General features: G+C 42.5%; 1 protein-coding gene across 4 annotated transcripts in view; it reads left to right on the top strand.

The window, feature by feature from the left end:
- SCUBE1 (signal peptide, CUB domain and EGF like domain containing 1) overlaps positions 1-10,970 on the top strand; it is a 322,190-nt gene extending 311,220 nt beyond the window's left edge. For all 4 annotated transcript variants that reach the window (XM_040439175.1, XM_040439177.1, XM_040439176.1 and 1 more), the window contains 8 exons: positions 265-468; positions 1,011-1,172; positions 1,276-1,443; positions 1,608-1,769; positions 2,473-2,670; positions 3,619-3,771; positions 6,970-7,049; positions 9,401-10,970. In XM_040439175.1, coding sequence (XP_040295109.1) covers positions 265-468; positions 1,011-1,172; positions 1,276-1,443; positions 1,608-1,769; positions 2,473-2,670; positions 3,619-3,771; positions 6,970-7,049; positions 9,401-9,553 — 1,280 coding nt within the window. In that variant the 3' untranslated portion in view covers positions 9,554-10,970. The remainder of the gene's footprint in view (positions 1-264; positions 469-1,010; positions 1,173-1,275; positions 1,444-1,607; positions 1,770-2,472; positions 2,671-3,618; positions 3,772-6,969; positions 7,050-9,400) is intronic.
- Positions 10,971-19,662: the final 8,692 nt, after the last annotated feature.

Raw genomic sequence — 19,662 nt, forward strand, 5'->3', positions numbered from 1 at the left:
TCCAGCTATTTGCTGTCAGCCAATCATCATTGCTAAAACAACTCGTAATGTTGGTCTGCTGAGACAGACTTCCCACAATGCTCCTCCCTGATGTCCTTTTTAGTTGGATGCCGGCACAGTATGTGGCCTTACATGGCAGTGGCTTGTTGTCAGACCAACCCAGCTCTAGACTATAATACAGGCTGTATATCCGGAACAATGCGAAATGTGATGTATTTTCAATGTTGCTCGGCTCTATATGTAGATGAATTGTTTTCCTCTTAGACTCGTGTAATGCCGACTGTGTGCGGAAAAGGATGGAGCAGAAGTTACAGGCTGCCATTAAAACTCTGAGAAAGTCAATCAACAAGCAGCAGTTTTTCATCCAGTTCTCGGGTATAGACTATGAAGTGGCACAGAAGCCAGCTAAAGGCACTGACAACCAGGAGGCATGCAGCACGGGGCAGGTCCTGCAGGATGGAAAGTGTGGTACGGATAGATATACTTTTTATCCAGTATGTCTATGATGATGTCACATGTGTAAAATCCAACCTCTTTGAAGACCTGTGATGTCATCTGTCACTTGACTCATTGTGTGTTTTGTTATGGAGACTCTATGACTCCTATGGGCACCAGTACATGTAAGGCACATATCGGCATTTTATCAGCCTTCTGGCTCCCTGTGTGATCATGTGCTGTGGTGCACAGTAAACATATGGCACCACCACAGTGGTAGGTGGTGATGTCCAATTAATATGAGTTCATCTGTCTCCCTCTGCCTCTCCCCTTAAAGCAGTTGTCTTATCACAGACAACCCTTTTAATATGGAAGCCACCAGGACAGTAAGCTGGTCACTGCAGATCCGGGTCCCAAAACCGCCAGCAAACAGGTGGAGCAAGACATACATTTCCTCAGTATGGGAAATGTTTTATTACATGGTGGCCATACAGATGACACTCACCATCATCTAGGAGAAAAGCGCCCCCGTATATCAGTACCATAATATAAAAACAGCGCTCCTTATTTTTCAGTCACCTGTGGGGCAGGCACATACTACAATGGAGAGACCAATCACTGTGCCCCCTGTCTACCCGGAACATACCAGGACATGGAAGGCCAGCTGTCATGTGAACCTTGTCCAAGTAATGATGGCATGGGCATTCTTGGAGCAAGAAATCTGTCTCAATGTGGAGGTAAGTGATGGTGGGCACACCTACTAATGACAGTGTCTTTAATTTCAGTTCTTGAGTTTTCAGATTTCAGCCAATCCCATTTAACATTATTTTGCTCCTTTAGGGCAGTGTCCCCAAGGACATTACTCTGCTGATGGATTCAAACCATGCAAACCTTGCCCACTGGGCACTTACCAACCAGATCTAGGACGCACACTCTGCTTTCCATGTGGAGGAGGATTGATCACAAAATATGACAGTGCAGTTTCTTTCCAGGACTGTGAGACAAAAGGTGGGTGATGTATTTACAATTTAGTGCATGGTGCCACCCTTTACCATAGCTTTACCCAGTAGGCACCATTTTATGGGGCTGTATGACCCTTTAATGTAATCTGCTGCACTATTTTCTTTGGTAAATTCTGTATTTTGTTCATTACTCCATTTGTTCCTTTCCAGTTCACTGTTCTCCTGGACATTTCTACAATGCCTCCACCCACAGATGTATTAGATGCCCAATAGCAACTTATCAGCCAGAATTTGGGCAGAATTTCTGTATTACCTGCCCGGGAAATACCAGCACTGACTTTGATGGCTCTACAAATGTGACACATTGTAAAAGTAAGTTGCATTGTCTGGGGAAGGGCTGCAGTGTTGCCAAGAGGCTTTTCCCTGTCTCTGCACCCTTCATTCTGTCGGTGGGGATCCAACTCCAAGGACCCCCGCAAATTGGCTGTTGTAGAGATTCCGGTACTCCAGTCAGCGCCACTGCCTTTTGCTAGGCCAGTGACACTATGTTCATCGGTCACATGGCTAGGCCCAGCTCAGTCCCATTCACTTGAATGCTGCATTGCTTTTTAAACATCTGATCGGGGAGGGCCAGGGATTGGACCTCCACCCAAGTGATATTGATGAGCATTTCTCCCGGAAAACCCTTTAATCTAAAATCTGAAGTATATGCAAATTTTAAAAAAAAACATACACACACATTTATATACATACATACATATAGTGTATGTTTATGTATGAGTGCTCATACCTAATGCTGGTTCCTCTGAGGTGGAAGTCTTCGATATACAGGAATACACTACTCCATATGCTGCAGATATCATGGCATGGTGTGCACGGGTATAAGAGGCCCAAAGCGGCTGTGTAGGATCCATCAGAGGAATGTATGGAGGCCTGTACACCAAAGCCTCAATGTCTCAGAGATCTCAGTAACCAGTACTAATTATCTAGATGCAACATTAATGGAAATTATCTGGACTGACGTGTTCATGACTGTTTCCATAAAAGTCCATAAAATGCAGCTTTTTCTTCACAGACCAACACTGTGGAGGGGAATTAGGAGATTACACAGGTTATATAGAGTCTCCCAACTACCCTGGAGATTATCCAGCCCATGTGGAGTGTATCTGGAACATAAATCCCCCTCAGAAAAGAAGAATATTGATCGTGGTTCCAGAAATCTTTCTACCAATTGAAGATGAGTGTGGAGATGTGCTAGTCATGAGAAAAAGCGGTAATTATTTATTAAACCATTGACATTTTTGGTTTACACCTGTCATTTATTTTAGGCATGGATTGCATGAAGATGTTTTGCAAGGCCTACAATAGTGATTGCCTATCCTAATCAGATCTGTGGTGGTGTGACTCTGCCACCCATGCCAGTTCGCTGACTGAAGGGCCAAAGGAGACTTGAGCAGACACTGACTCTGGCATTAACATAGTACATAAGGCCGAAAAAAGACATTTGTCCATCCAGTTCGGCTTGTCCATCAGTAGAGTAACAAATTTCTTCAGTGGAGGTAGCACTTGTCAAAACTAGTGTCATTTTGCGTTAGGGAGAGTGGGAACATCAGAATATCAGGGGCTCATCTTGATGCATCTAAGGTGGGACACAAATGGTGGTTGAGACATGTAAGGGCTGGGTAGGCCTTTGAATGAGGCACATAAATGGGGGCACACCTTGTGTCTGAAGCATGTAAAAAGGAGCACAACTTAAAGGGGTTGTCTCACTTCAGCAAATGGCGTTTGTATTAACTTTCTTTACATGCTAAATGCCATTTGCTGAAGTGAGACAACCTCCTTAAGGCAATGGAGGGGACACACCTCCAGCCAGAGACATGTAAAGTGAAGCACACTTTGTCGAGCACACTTTTTCCCTGAGGCACATAAATGGGGTACAGTCAGTGGCTAAGGGTTTAAAGGGGACACACCCATGGTTGAAAAACTCCAGTGGTTTGCTTTCTGCTTTTTTAGGGGCCATACAGAAATAGTGCTGTGAAAAAGTTGTCCTTGTACTTCAGTTCCTCTGCGCAGCCTCTAGATGGTGCTATATGCATTGATAACAATGAATTCATTGCGGTCCTGCTGAACACAAACTTAGTGCCTTAGATATTAGAAAAGACAGAAATGATGTTATGATATTTAGACAAAATGATTCAACCAACATAACAATTTTTTTCAGCTTCTCCAACATCTATAACCACCTATGAGACGTGTCAGACATACGAGCGACCTATAGCATTCACATCAAGGTCACGCAAACTATGGATCCAGTTCAAGTCCAATGAGGGTAACAGCGGGAAAGGATTTCAAGTGCCTTATGTCACATATGACGGTATGATCTGCTTACATCCATCACGTGACATCATGTTTTATGGCCGTATAGAAATGTCTCACTTGTGATACTGAAACAGGTTCCGCAATGTAGCAATTAGTGGAGGTCTGACCCCCACCAATCTTGCATTTATCACCTATCTGCAGATGGCCTGATTGCACGGTCTTCCTCCAATTATAAGAGTGCTCAGCTGTTTCCGTGCCTGCCATAGACTTGTATGCACTAGGCTGTGCAGATAAGGGCTCATGCACACGACCATCTCGGTTTTTGCAGTCCACAAATTGCGGATACGGAAAACACGGATACTGGCTGTGTGTGTTTCCCGAATTTTGCAGAACGAAACGTCCTGCCCTCTATAGTACTGTCCTATCCTTGTCCGTAAAACGGACAAGAACAGGACATATTCTATTTTTTTGCAGGCCGTGGAATGGACATTAGTTTAAAACCGCTACTAACAGCTTTTCAGGGCTTCCTTCCTAAAAATAACTCATGGGATAACACCTTTAATGGTGGGAGAGCCCATTAAAAGTATTATTATATCAGTGAGAGACATGTCACAAATTTTCGGTACAGAATCTGCACTGAAAATCTGCAGCAGTTTACAGTACAATGTGTGGATGCCATTTCCAATTCTTGAAATACAGTCGCCCATTGAAAGCAGAATTTTCACAATAAAGTACGACCACCAATAATGACTGACCAATATGTGCTGTCAATCGCTAAACCAAAAAAGTCCCTCTTTGGTCTATGACCAGCTGGTGTAACACTATGATAGTCATGTGCCATGGTGGCACACTGGGCTAAAAGGCAGGGGCCTAGCTAAAGGCTCATGAGCCCTGATGCAAGAGTTGAGCTTGGGCCCACCTTCCCTCAGTGCTTTGTGGCCAGGGGCAGAGAAGCACATAGCCTTCGTGCCGCCAGAGGCAAAAATTGAAATGCCCCCACCATGCCAAATTCTTGACCTCTGCCCTTCCTTCCAGCCACAGGTATAACTTGACCAGCATGAACTTTCTATATTACCAGTGTCTTCTTATGCAGCACAAGGGTCTTTGGGCCCCTCAGTCTCCTGGGCCTGGTAGGAACTGCTACATCTGAACCCCCTATAGCTATGCCCCTGCTAAAAGGGTTTTCCTACGGGAAGAAAACTTGATCGCAGTGGGTTCAGAAGGCGTTAAAAAAGAACCAGTACTTACCTTACTGATCCCCACCGCTCCCATTCTGACACTGCCCGGGTCCCCATTGGTCTCTACTTCCTGGTCGTGTCTCGACACACAGGAAATGCCCACACAGCCAATCACTTGTTTTAGTGGTGACCCATCTCAGTCAGTAACTGGCTCAGCGGGCATTTCCTTTTTGTCGAGACAAGACCAGGCCAGTTTTGGACCGGTAGTGGAAGGGATCGGTGAACAGTTCATTCATTTCTTTTCAATCCCCTCTGAGCGGACTGCCACTAATTTTCTTCCCATTAGAATCCCCATTAAAATTCTTTTTTTTTAAATTTATTTTTTAGTTTCTTTTATAAAGATGAAACCAGCCTTGATTTAGTGCTTATCATTGCTGAGGGGTTGTTAGAGTGCATCAGTGTAGACAATCATCTGTAAACTAAGGCCTGTTTCACACTTGCGTTTTGGTTTGCGGCTTTGAGATCCGGCAGAGGATCTCAAAACCGGACCAAACCGGTTCCGTTTGATGTTAGGATGCGGTTGTGTTACGTCGAAACAGAACAAACCAGATCCGTCGCTAAAATCATTGTAAGTCAAAAAAACGTATCCGGCATCATTGACTTAGGCTACTTTCGCACATCTGGCAGGGTTCAGCAAAAACGCTTCCGTTACTGATAATACAACCATCTGCATCCGTTATGAATGGATCTGGTTGTATTATCTTTAACATACCCAAGACGGATCTGTCATGAACTCCAATGGGGGACAGATCCGTTTTCGATTGTGTCAGAGATCCGTCTTGCTCCGCATCCCAGGACAGAAAGCAAACCGCAGCTTTCTGCCGTTTGCTCTCTGGTATGAGAACGGAACAGAGTGCATTTTGGAGCATTCTGTTCTGTTCAGTTACGTTTTGTCCCCGTTGACAATGAATGGGGACAAAGCTGAAGCGTTTTTTTATGGTATTGAGACCCTATGATGGATCTCAATACCGGAAAATATTAACGTTAGTGTGAAAGTAGCCTAACATTGATTTTGCTGCCGGATCCAGTTTGTTCCGTTTCGCAGACTGAACACAAAACGCAGCTTGCAGTGGTTTTGTGTCCTGTCAAAAAACGCAGCGGAACAGAATGCATCCAGTTTTGTCCCCATTGACAATGAATGGGGACAAAACGGAACCGCTCTGGCCCGGTTTTGAGATCTGGATGCACAGTGCAAGTGTGAAACAGCCCTAAACACAGCAGCATCACAAACCAATCTAATGTCTTGGACTGCAGGCTGCTTCTGCTCTGCTCTGTGGCCTTTTTTTTTTTTTTATAATGGAAGCCGCAGTGTCGGATCAGACACATGATGGACTCCAGTGGCACTGGGTGGGCACCAGCAACTTCAAACAGTAGAATCTGCAATGTGAACAGAGCTTAACTCTGTACTAATACAATTGTGCTCACTCTGAAAGGGGAGGATTTATCAAAGTAGTGTAAAGTAGAACTGGCTCAGTTGCCCATAGCAACCAATCAGATTCCACCTTTCATTTTTCACAGCTCCTTTGGAAAATTAAAGGTGGAACCTGATTGGTTGCTATGGGTACCTGAGCCAGTTCTACTTTACGCCACTTTAATAAATCTCCCCCAACGTTTATTTTTCCTCACAGTAAGAAAGTTGTATAACCTTCTATCACACATTGATCTGGATGACCTTTTAAGATAACACAGACGATCACCCTGCAGTCCTACAAACACTCACAGAGCACACACAATGAATGGTGTGATATGACAGACTATATTGTAGTTGAATATGACTATAAGAACAGCCATGCAGCAATCATTAGGAAGCCCCACAATGCCGAGAACTCATTTCAGTGAGTGTTCCAGGGATAAAGGCAATCGCTCTGATGATCTAGATCCCCCGGGTTGGGAAGTGAGTGTGAAACTTAGCATCATAAATGTCCTATTACAGATGGATGGTCCCAATTTCAGATCCAATCCAAATGATAAACTGTATCTAATTATGGTTGTTCCATCTGCTTTTAATTTCACAGAGGATTACCAACAATTAATAGAAGATATTGTCCGTGATGGAAGATTATATGCTTCAGAGAATCATCAAGAAATTTTAAAAGTACGTAATCAAGAATATTTGAAAAAAATTACCGTAATTGCAGAAAAAATGTTTTACTAGATAGAGCTGTTATCCACTGAGTCCTTCAACAAGGTTTCCGGGAGTTTTATACTGATGGCCTTATCTGCTGGTCGTCAGTATCTAATCGGTGGGTCCGACACCCTGAACACCTGCCTGTCAGCTGTTTGAGAATGCATCGGCTCTCACAGCAGTTCCATGGCCTTCTCTCAGCTTTATCTAGTCCATTTGACGTTATGTTCATCAGTCACATGGCCTAGGCGCAGTTCAGTTCTATTGAAGTGATGGGGCTGAGCTGCGATAGCAAGTACAGCCACTCTACAATGTACAGCTCTGTGCTTGGTGAGCTAAGAGAAGGTCAGGGTGTACTGTGAGCGCCAGTGCTTTCTCAGCTGATTGTGTGGAGGTCATGGGTATCGGAACCCCATCGATCGGATAGTGATGACCTATCCAGAGGATAAGTCATCAGGATAAAAGTCCTGAAAAACCCTTTTCCGTGTACTCAAAGATCAGCCCTATAGTATATCATGTCTGTCATATGTAAGTAATAGCCGAGAGAGGGAAAGGCCCCATTATTCCTACACATACAGATGAATGAGAGTAGAGTCCTGCTAGCTTATGTGGAAGCGTTTCTTCACCCAGAGCAAAGATTCCATTTCATGCCCTAGGCCTATATCTAAATGCCCGGGCAGAGTGGCTTGTTGGCTCCCCTCTGACACCCAGACATATGCCCAAACAGCTAGTTCCAGTTTGGTGCCCTGGAAGTAAGCAAAGTAGGAACTATGATTGCCTCGTATTAGACAGTTCTCTGATAATTTCAGTCTACGATATAATGCCCAAGTAATACTGCAATTAAGTTCAAAATAGTGGGGGGTTCAGTCAGCACAACCCTGTATGTAGGTGCACATCGCTATGGCGAAATACATATACAAACGCAAAAACAAATGCAATAGCACTCTGCAACCAGCACTCTGCCTTGCCTCTATGCTGGATGTTGAATGAGGCATTGGTGTACATTTTGGCCAAAGCGTAATAAGCCACTCACCACGTCAAGGTCGCCTCTATGAGTGGTCCCTAACACTAGTACCTACCTGTTATGGGCCATGATAGCCACACAAAATCCAGGGAGCGCAGGTACAGCATGCACGCCAGGCACACTCTGCTTTTAACCTCATCCGGTGCCGTGACAGCTTTTATCGGATAAAGGGATGCAAGTACCAACATGCATGCTGAGCCCACTATATACTTCTCCTGGAGCCAAATGGCTACTGGTAGGCGCTGTAAAAGTAGACTCAGTTTTATACTGACTTTAAAACCAGCCTCCAGGGCAGACTAACTGGTCAGGTGTGCATGACTGCATGGAGATGGCCACGCCTCCAATATATACTACAAAGAAAAAATGTGGGGGGTTCAGTCAGCACAACCCTGTATGCAGGTGCACATCGCTATGGCGAAATACACATAGAAACACAAAAACACAAATGCAATAGCACTCTGCAACCAGCACTCTCCCCTGCCTCTATGCTGGATGTTGAATGAGGCATTGGTGTACATTTTGGCCAAAGCGTAATAAGCCACTCACCACGTCAAGGTTGCCTCTATGAGTGGTCTCTAACACTAGTACCTACCTGTTATGGGCCATGATAGCCACACAAAATCCAGGGAGCGCAGGTACAGCATGCATGCCAGGCACACTCTGCTTTTAACCCCGTCCGGTGCTGTGACAGCTTTCATCGGATCCAGGGATGCAACTACCAACATGCATGCTGAGCCCACTATATACTTCTCCTGGAGCCAAATGGCTACTGGTAGGCGCTGTAAAAGTAGACTCAGTTTTATACTGACTTTAAAACCAGCCTCCAGGGCAGACTAACTGGTCAGGTGTGCATGACTGCATGGAGATCACCACGCCTCCAATATATACTACAAAGAAAAAATGTGGGGGGTTCAGTCAGCACAACCCTGTATGCAGGTGCACATCACTATGGCGAAATACATATACAAACGCAAAAACAAATGCAATAGCACTCTGCAACCAGCACTCTGCCCTGCCTCTATGCTGGATGTTGAATGAGGCAACATCATTCAACATCCAGCATAGAGGCAGGGCAGAGTGCTGGTTGCAGAGTGCTATTGCATTTGTTTTTAAGTTCAAAATAGTGCCACCATACACAGCTAAATATTACAATTTCCCAGTTAGCACCCCCCAATAACTTTACCCCTCTGATGAAGATGCTCCCAGGTCAGTGTTTTCTGATCACATCATGGTTTTGGACCAGGTCCGGATCCTTGTTGCACTAGGGTAAATTTGTTTTTGTGTTTCCGTTCCACAGGACAAGAAGTTGATCAAGGCTCTCTTTGATGTCTTAGCACATCCCCAAAATTATTTCAAGTACACAGCACAGGAGTCTAAGGAGATGTTCCCAAGATCTTTTATTAAACTACTCCGCTCAAAAGTTTCCAGATTTTTACGACCTTATAAATAGGTTTATTTTTTTTAATTAGTGTTTTTTTTTTTTTTTTTGGTCTTAATCCTTATTCTTTTAAATACTTCATCCCTTTTTGCAGTAATCACTGCTCCACATAAAAGACTTGTTTTGTAGTCTTAATTTTCCAATTCATTTAAAAGATTAAAAAAACAAAACAAAAAGGGCTTATTTGACAAATGATTTTATGGACGCCGCACTGAGTAATCCTCTTTTCAGCTTTCCAATTTAGCCGAGGTACAATAATCCTCACATCTCTACAAACCTTCTCCTGCCACACCCTGCATCCTGCACCTTGATCCTCAAAGCTGCAATATCAAGTTCTTCTCAAAAAGTAGACAAGCTGCTGTGTACAGTGATATGAAACCTAACGATAGACAACTGCAATTATCCATAACCACACAACAAGATGTGGCTCAGTGAGCAAGTGCAATCATTTGGCTAGAACTCAAGGTTCTATGAACTCAATATAACAGTATCCTACTTGTGTCTTGATGTTCTGGGAATTTTTGGATTGTGTTTTTGAATTTAGTGGGCATCCATAGCATTTGAGAACTGATTGTCTTTGCTTATACACCGTCCTGTTCATAAACGATGTAATCGTGAAGAATGGATTGCTCTATATGATAATCTATCTACATCATCAATGCCCCCAAACCCAACATTTAAACTCTCTGCCTCCTTTTGCACTGACATTATTTCCAAAAGTCAAGGTATTCTCTCCACAATGCATATGGTGATTGCTCTGCTATACACAGGAGATATATCCACTCCGATCTGGCATGGAAGGCTCATGGACTATATTTGCACCCCTTGGACTGTATTGGGGTCTTCACAGAGTAAGGATTACACACACATCATCTCTGTGTTGGCTTAAGAACTTTTTTTTTTCATGTCTTCAAGTCACAGGAAGTTGGCGTATTCTTGTTTCTCCAGTTGGTTTAAGAACCTGCCTGCAAACGAGTATTATGGCAAGAGAGCGAAGTGTGTAGTATAATTAATATTTTAAATTGCACTTGAATTTTGTATGTAATGTTAGGGGGAAGAGGTTTTTTTTATTTTGTTTTTGTCTTTTATATTTTTATTTTTTTAGATCGTAGGATTATAATCTAAAACCAAAAATATACCGGCTGTATAGTGTTTTTTACATTCTGTGCATAAAAGACGGCCCTTGATCAGTCCTTGGTGAAACAGGCGATGGCACACTAGACTTTGGTGGGCCATAGGCTGCTTATTTTATCTCAGATTAAGAGTTTTTTCCGTAACAATGATTTCAGTATCATGAAGGGATTCTGAAAATGTGGCCCCACTGGAATTACCAAAGTTACAGCCCCAGACAAAAGTGTGTGTGAATGTGAGTGATGTCTGGATAGTAGACAGAGAAGTAATGGTGGATCTGCTCTTCTGGTCAACCATACGTTTTTGGGTGAAGTTTGCTACAATGAAAATAATTAAATTTCCAATAAAACTTCAAATATTTAAAAAGATTATTGTGCTATAAAAGTGCTAAATAGTCCAAGAACAGGAAGGAACTTCTCTAAACCTTTGCACCATACCTAGCCAACTACATTTTCTCTTAAAGAAAGCAACTACCATATTGATCCTGAAAGGCAGCAATCGCCCTCCCCACCCATCCTAACATGGGTGGGATCCTACTACAGTATATGATTAAAGGGTATGTACATTATCTCTTTTGAGCGTCTTGTCCCTTTTGCTTCATTAAGCTTCATTTGTAGATTTCTATAAGAAAGGTAACAGGCATTACAAGTGCATTCTGCATTGGGAGCCTGGTAACTTGAAGACCCAGAAAGCAGTGAAGATGACTAAAGATAGAGGCGCACAGCTCGCCTTCGTTCTAGAGATCAGTGGAAATCTTGCATCATGGGCCCTGAACAATAACCTATTTTACTGGGAGATCTTAGAAGATGTCCATACTCTTAAAATCTATCTCTACTGCCAGGGGTAGACTGGAAATTTAAATGGCCCTGGAAAAAAACAAAAAGTGGCGCCATGTTGTAGGTAGGTCCAAATTGACACCTACACTTGAAACAAGAATGGGACTGAGGCTGATTTTGTAGAAGTAATTTTACTACGAGCAGAACTTGTCTGGGGCTGTTAACCCTCATGCCGGATCAGCACAATGTGGCACATATGAGGTTAATGTTTCTCTCATTGTTTATACTTTTTTAATTCCTTGTCATCTCAAGTTTTTTCCCCAACATGAAATGCCCCCACCAAGAAAAAAAATGTACAGAAATTATTAAAAATTTCTTTGATACCTAAGTATACAGTTACAATGTAGTGTGTATTTTATTTATTCTGCCATTAGCTTAGTGTTATTGGTGGACTCACTTTTACGAGAAACGCAAAGATTTTTTTTCTTAAATATTTTTATTCTGTACCACTTTAAATACAAATATGAATATTATAATACTCATTGTACATGGCAGCCATTTTGTGGACAGGGCTCTTTATTGGAGGTAAAATAGCTGTCCATTCATTGTTCAAGGTCTGTTGTTTCAGGAAATCTATTATTAAATTTATTTTCTTAAAATTTGTTCTATTCATTCTATAAAATGTTGACATTAAAGACCCAATTTTCCTGTGATGAATTCACATGACTCCTTAACAGTAAAGGATAAATAGAGGGAATCTCCTGCGTATAAGGCCGAATGCCTACGCCCGTGGAACACGGACGTGACCTCTCCGTGGTATCCCGGCCTGGCATCCTGCTGACAGCAGGAGCGCACGGCGTCATTGATTGCTATGACACCGTGCGCTACATGGTGGAGATCCTTACCCCTGTTACTTGGATGAAACCAACATCAAGCACAAGCTCCTAGCTGCAGTCCACCAGTGTCTTCTCAATGACAGTGACTGCCATCATCTTGTGTCTTATGGTAGCAGTCAACATATAATTTATGGAACTCAACAATCCCTTAAAAGGGGACATATTTATTAAAAATTATGGAGGAATAAAAAAAAAATTTGCCTTGTTGTAAAAGTGAATTCACCGGTCCAGAAATGTCTTGTAATATACATCCATAAAGTGTACATATGTTGTCTTAGTTGTAATATTTAAACCTTTGATATTCCTTGAAAAGGTCAAATATATATGTAAAACATCACACTCTTGCTTACGGCTTATAACTAAAACTCTGTATTATACTCGTAGACAAAATGCCAGTCTCGTTGTACCATAAACAAGTTTGCATCTAAATTGCCAAGAATGTAATAAAAAAATGACTTTAATTTTACAGTCTCTGTGTCCTGAGATTTGTATTTGGATTGTGTGCAGTTGGTGATGTAATTATAAGGTATCTGATGATCTGTGGCATTCAAAGGCACCAGATGTTAAGCAGGACAAGGTCAGGATGGTTCCCATTCACTAACAGCAAGCAGAGATCTTGATCTGTACAGGAATTCCCACCTTAGACATTTATGGCATATCAACAGGAGGGACAGGGGCCAGGGGACCTCCGTTTCGAAGATAGGTGTGGGTCCCAAAGGTGGGACCCACATTTATCAGACATTTATGGCACCTCTTTAACCACCTCAGCGCCTATAGCTTAAACACCCTTAAAGACCAGGCCACTTTTTACACTTCTGACCTACCCTACTTTCACCGTTTATTGCTCGGTCATGCAACTTACCACCCAAATGAATTTTACCTCCTTTTCTTCTCACTAATAGAGCTTTCATTTGGTGGTATTTCATTGCTGCTGACATTTTTACTTTTTTTGTTATTAATCGAAATTTAACGATTTTTTTGCAAAAAAATGACATTTTTCACTTTCAGTTGTAAAATTTTGCAAAAAAAACGACATCCATATATAAATTTTGCTCTAAATTTATTTTTCTACATGTCTTTGATAAAAAAAAATGTTTGGGGAAAAAAAAAATGGTTTGGGTAAAAGTTATAGCGTTTACAAACTATGGTACAAAAATGTGAATTTCCGCTTTTTGAAGCAGATCTGACTTTCTGAGCACCTGTCATGTTTCCTGAGGTTCTACAATGGCCAGACAGTACAAACACCCCACAAATGACCCCATTTCGGAAAGTAGACACCCTAAGGTATTCGCTGATGGGCATAGTGAGTTCATAGAACTTTTTATTTTTTGTCACAAGTTAGCGGAAAATGATGTTTGTTTGTTTTTTTGTTTTTTTTTCTTACAAAGTCTCATATTCCACTAACTTGTGACAAAAAATAAAAAGTTCTATGAACTCACTATGCCCATCAGCGAATACCTTTGGGTGTCTTCTTTCCAAAATGGGGTCACTTGTGGGGTAGTTATACTGCCCTGGCATTCTAGGGGCCCAAATGTGTGGTAAGGAGTTTGAAATCAAATTCTGTAAAAAATGGCCGGTGAAATCCGAAAGGTGATCTTTGGAATGTGGGCCCCTTTGCCCACCTAGGCTGTAAAAAAGTGTCGCACATGTGGTATCTCCGTACTCAGGAGAAGTTGGGGAATGTGTTTTGGGGTGTCATTTTACATATACCCATGCTGGGTGAGATAAATATCTTGGTCAAATGCCAACTTTGTATAAAAAAATGGGAAAAGTTGTCCTTTGCCGAGATATTTCTCTCACCCAGCATGGGTATATGTAAAATGACACCCCAAAACACATTCCCCAACTTCTCCTGAGTACGGAGATACCACATGTGTGACACTTTTTTGCAGCCTAGGTGGGCAAAGGGGCCCACATTCCAAAGCGCACCTTTCGGATTTCACCGGCCATTTTTTACAGAATTTGATTTCAAACTCCTTACCACACATTTGGGCCCCTAGAATGCCAGGGCAGTATAACTACCCCACAAGTGACCCCATTTTGGAAAGAAGACACCCTAAGGTATTCGCTGATGGGCATAGTGAGTTCATGGAAGTTTTTATTTTTTGTCACAAGTTAGTGGAATATGAGACTTTGTAAGAAAAAAAAAAAATCATCATTTTCCACTAACTTGTGACAAAAAATATAAAATTCTAGGAACTCTCCATGCCCCTCACGGAATACCTTGGGGTGTCTTCTTTCCAAAATGGGGTCACTTGTGGGGTAGTTATACTGCCCTGGCATTTTCCAGGGGCCCTAATGTGTGGTAAGTAGGTAAATGACCTGTGAAATCCTAAAGGTGCTCTTTGGAATGTGGGCCCCTTTGCCCACCTAGGCTGCAAAAAAGTGTCACACATGTGGTATCGCCGTATTCAGGAGAAGTTGGGCAATGTGTTTTGGGGTGTCTTTTTACATATACTCATGCTGGGTGAGAGAAATATCTCGGCAAAAGACAACTTTTCCCATTTTTTTATACAAAGTTGGCATTTGACCAAGATATTTATCTCACCCAGCATGGGTATATGTAAAATGACACCCCAAAACACATTGCCCAACTTCTCCTGAGTACGGAGATACCAGATGTGTGACACTTTTTTGCAGCCTAGATGCGCAAAGGGGCCCACATTCCTTTTATGAGGGCATTTTTAGACATTTTGATCTCAGACTTCTTCTTACGCTTTAGGGCCCCTAGAATGCCAGGGCAGTATAAATACCCCACATGTGACCCCATTTTGGAAAGAAGACACCCCAAGGTATTCAATGAGGGGCATGGCGAGTTCATAGAATTTATTTTTTTTTGGCACAAGTTAGCGGAAATTGATTTTATTTATTTTTTTCTCACAAAGTCTCCCTTTCCGCTAACTTGGGACAAAAAGTTCAATCTTTCATGGACTCAATATGTCCCTCACGGAATACCTGGGGGTGTCTTCTTTCCGAAATGGGGTCACATGTGGGGTATTTATACTGCCCTGGCATTCTAGGGGCCCTAAAGCGTGAGAAGAAGTCTGGAATATAAATGTCTAAAAATTTTTACGCATTTGGATTCCGTGAGGGGTATGGTGAGTTCATGTGAGATTTTATTTTTTTACACAAGTTAGTGGAATATGAGACTTTGTAAGAAAAAAAATAATAATTTCCGCTAACTTGGGCCAAAAAAATGTCTGAATGGAGCCTTACAGGGGGGTGATCAATGACAGGGGGGTGATCAATGACAGGGGGGTGATCAATGACAGGGGGGTGATCAGGGAGTCTATATGGGGTGATCACCCCCCTGTCATTGATCACCCCCCTATAAGGCTCCATTCAGATGTCCGTATGTGTTTTGCGGATCCGATCCATGTATCCGTGGATCCGTAGAAATCATACGGACATCTGAATGCAGCCTTACAGGGGGGTGATCAATGACAGGGGGGTGATCAGGGAGTCTATATGGGGTGATCACCCCCCCCTGTAAGGCTCCATTTAGACGCCTGTATGTGTTTTGCGGATCCGATCCATCTATCAGAGGATCCGTAAAAATCATGCGGACGTCTGAATGGAGCTTTACAGGGGGGTGATCAATGACAGGGGGGTAATCAGAGAGTCTATATGGGGTGATCACCACAGTCATTGATCACGCCCCTGTAAGGCTCCATTCAGACGTCCGTATGCGTTTTGCGGATCCGATCCATCTATCAGTGGATCCGTAAAAATCATGCGGACGTCTGAATGGAGCTTTACAGGGGGGTGATCAATGACAGGGGGGTAATCAATGACAGGGGAGTGATCAGGGAGTCTATATGGGGTGATCACCACAGTCATTGATCACGCCCCTGTAAGGCTCCATTCAGACGTCCGTATGCGTTTTGCGGATCCGATCCATCTATCAGTGGATCCGTAAAAATCATGCGGACGTCTGAATGGAGCTTTACAGGGGGGTTATCAATGACAGGGGGGTTATAAATGACAGGGGGGTGATCAGGAAGTCTATATGGGGTGATCAGGGGCTAATAAGGGGTTAATAAGTGACAGGGGGGGTGTAGTGTAGTGTGGTGCTTGGTGCTACATATTGCTGAGCTATCTGTGTCCTCTGGTGGTCGATCCAAACAAAAGGGACCACCAGAGGACCAGGTAGCAGGTATACACTGCGTGCAGAATTATTAGGCAAATGAGTATTTTGACCACATCATCCTCTTTATGCATGTTGTCTTACTCCAAGCTGTATAGGCTCGAAAGCCTACTACCAATTAAGCATATTAGGTGATGTGCATCTCTGTACTGAGAAGGGGTGTGGTCTAATGACATCAACACCCTATATTAGGTGTGCATAATTATTAGGCAACTTCCTTTCCTTTGGCAAAATGGGTCAAAAGAAGGACTTGACAGGCTCAGAAAAGTCAAAAATAGTGAGATATCTTGCAGAGGGATGCAGCACTCTTAAAATTGCAAAGCTTCTGAAGCGTGATCATCGAACAATCAAGCGTTTCATTCAAAATAGTCAACAGGGTCGCAAGAAGCGTGTGGAAAAACCAAGGCGCAAAATAACTGCCCATGAACTGAGAAAAGTCAAGCGTGCAGCTGAGAAGATGCCACTTGCCACCAGTTTGGCCATATTTCAGAGCTGCAACATCACTGGAGTGCCCAAAAGCACAAGGTGTGCAATACTCGGAGACATGGCCAAGGTAAGAAAGGCTGAAAGACGACCACCACTGAACAAGACACACAAGCTGAAACGTCAAGACTGGGCCAAGAAATATCTCAAGACTGTTTTTCTAAGGTTTTATGGACTGATGAAATGAGAGTGAGTCTTGATGGGCCAGATGGATGGGCCCGTGGCTGGATTGGTAAAGGGCAGAGAGCTCCAGTCCGACTCAGACGCCAGCAAGGTGGAGGTGGAGTACTGGTTTGGGCTGGTATCATCAAAGATGAGCTTGTGGGGCCTTTTCGGGTTGAGGATGGAGTCAAGCTCAACTCCCAGTCCTACTGCCAGTTTCTGGAAGACACCTTCTTCAAGCAGTGGTACAGGAAGAAGTCTGCATCCTTCAAGAAGAACATGATTTTCATGCAGGACAATGCTCCATCACACGCGTCCAAGTACTCTACAGCGTGGCTGGCAAGAAAGGGTATAAAAGAAGAAAATCTAATGACATGGCCTCCTTGTTCACCTGATCTTAACCCCATTGAGAACCTGTGGTCCATCATCAAATGTGAGATTTACAAGGAGGGAAAACAGTACACCTCTCTGAACAGTGTCTGGGAGGCTGTGGTTGCTGCTGCACGCAATGTTGATGGTGAACAGATCAAAACACTGACAGAATCCATGGATGGCAGGCTTTTGAGTGTCCTTGCAAAGAAAGGTGGCTATATTGGTCACTGATTTGTTTTTGTTTTGTTTTTGAATGTCAGAAATGTATATTTGTGAATGTTGAGATGTTATATTGGTTTCACTGGTAAAAATAAATAATTGAAATGGGTATATATTTGTTTTTTGTTAAGTTGCCTAATAATTATGCACAGTAATAGTCACCTGCACACACAGATATCCCCCTAAAATAGCTAAAACTAAAAACAAACTAAAAACTACTTCCAAAAATATTCAGCTTTGATATTAATGAGTTTTTTGGGTTCATTGAGAACATGGTTGTTGTTCAATAATAAAATTAATCCTCAAAAATACAACTTGCCTAATAATTCTGCACTCCCTGTATTAGACGCTGTTATCAAAACAGCGTCTAATATACCTGTTAGGGGTTAAAAAATTCACATCTCCAGCCTGCCAGCGAACGATCGCCGCTGGCAGGCTGGAGATCCACTCGCTTACCTTCCGATCCTGTGTGCGCGCGTTCACAGGAAATCTCGCGTCTCACGAGAGGACGCGCCGGAGCGTCCAGGAGGAATCAATCAACCACCTCCAGGACGCGTCGCTGCGTTCGGCGGTCCGGAGGTGGTTAATGTGCTTCCACTGATTTTTTATTTTCATTTTTTTTGGCTTGTTAACAGAAGCTATGAAATTTATGCTTTTTTAAAAGTGTGTTTTAGGGTGGTGTATTTTAATCACACAATGTGTTACTTCAGACGTTTATTTTGATATAGAGAAGTCTTTGAGAAAAACCGTGAAGGACCACACAAAAAAGACACCACTATAAAAAATGCAGTGTTTGTGGGGCGTTTTATATTTTCTTGTTATGTGTAACATCTGACCGTGTCGGTTTTGGTTTCAAAGCATTTTTGAACAAGGATCTACAGCAACCCACTTCCACCTAAATTTTTGTCACATATGAGCATGTGCATATGTGAATATTCAGTGTTTTTCCTTTTCTAAAAACAGGTGGATGGTTTTCTGGAGATAATTTTTGAGGTCACGCCATGAATTTACATGCCTGGACGGCTCTTTAACTTCCTGTTTGTTTGGACTTTTAGCACAGCAAACAGCCTTGCTTGACTTTCCCAGTCAAACCATCACGGTGGCTAGAGAGTCCTCTGTAGTGACACAATTACAGCATCATACATTACACTAATCAATGCTTTTCTGTGGGTACCTTTCTCTAGACCTGTCAATTCTACACCTACTATTATAATAAAGATTGCCTTGCAGATAGCATCTTCGGCTCACAGCAGCAGTAAACGGACATATATATAGGAGTTTTAAAGTGTAACTGCCGTTCTATTTTTATTTGTATTAATTACTGAAATCATACATTTCTATTAAAAAAAACTGCTCTAAAGTGGGCCATTTTGAACCTTAGCTACGCTCCTCTGTCTTCTGTTTACATAACACAGTCAGTGTTAGAAAGTCTCCACTGTTGTGTAAACAGAAGACAGAGGAGCGTTGCTAAGACTCGAAATGGGCCACTTTAGAGCTGTTTTTTTTAATAGAAATGTATGATTTCAGTAATTAAAGTATATTACAAAAATGGTTAACATCACTGCCGCTATATACACTCACCTAAAGAATTATTAGGAACACCATACTAATACGGTGTTGGATCCCCTTTTGCCTTCAGAACTGCCTTAATTCTACGTGGCATTGATTCAACAAGGTGCTGATAGCATTCTTTAGAAATGTTAGCCCATATTGATAGGATAGCATCTTGCAGTTGATGGAGATTTGAGGGATGCACATCCAGGGCACGAAGCCCCCGTTCCACCACATCCCAAAGATGCTCTATTGGGTTGAGATCTGGTGACTGTGGGGGCCATTTTATTACAGTGAACTCATTGTCATGTTCAAGAAACCAATTTGAAATTATTTGAGCTTTGTGACATGGTGCATTATCCTGCTGGAAGTAGCCATCAGAGG

Source organism: Bufo bufo, chromosome 1 (genome assembly GCF_905171765.1).
Source record: "Bufo bufo chromosome 1, aBufBuf1.1, whole genome shotgun sequence".
NCBI lineage: Eukaryota > Metazoa > Chordata > Amphibia > Anura > Bufonidae > Bufo > Bufo bufo.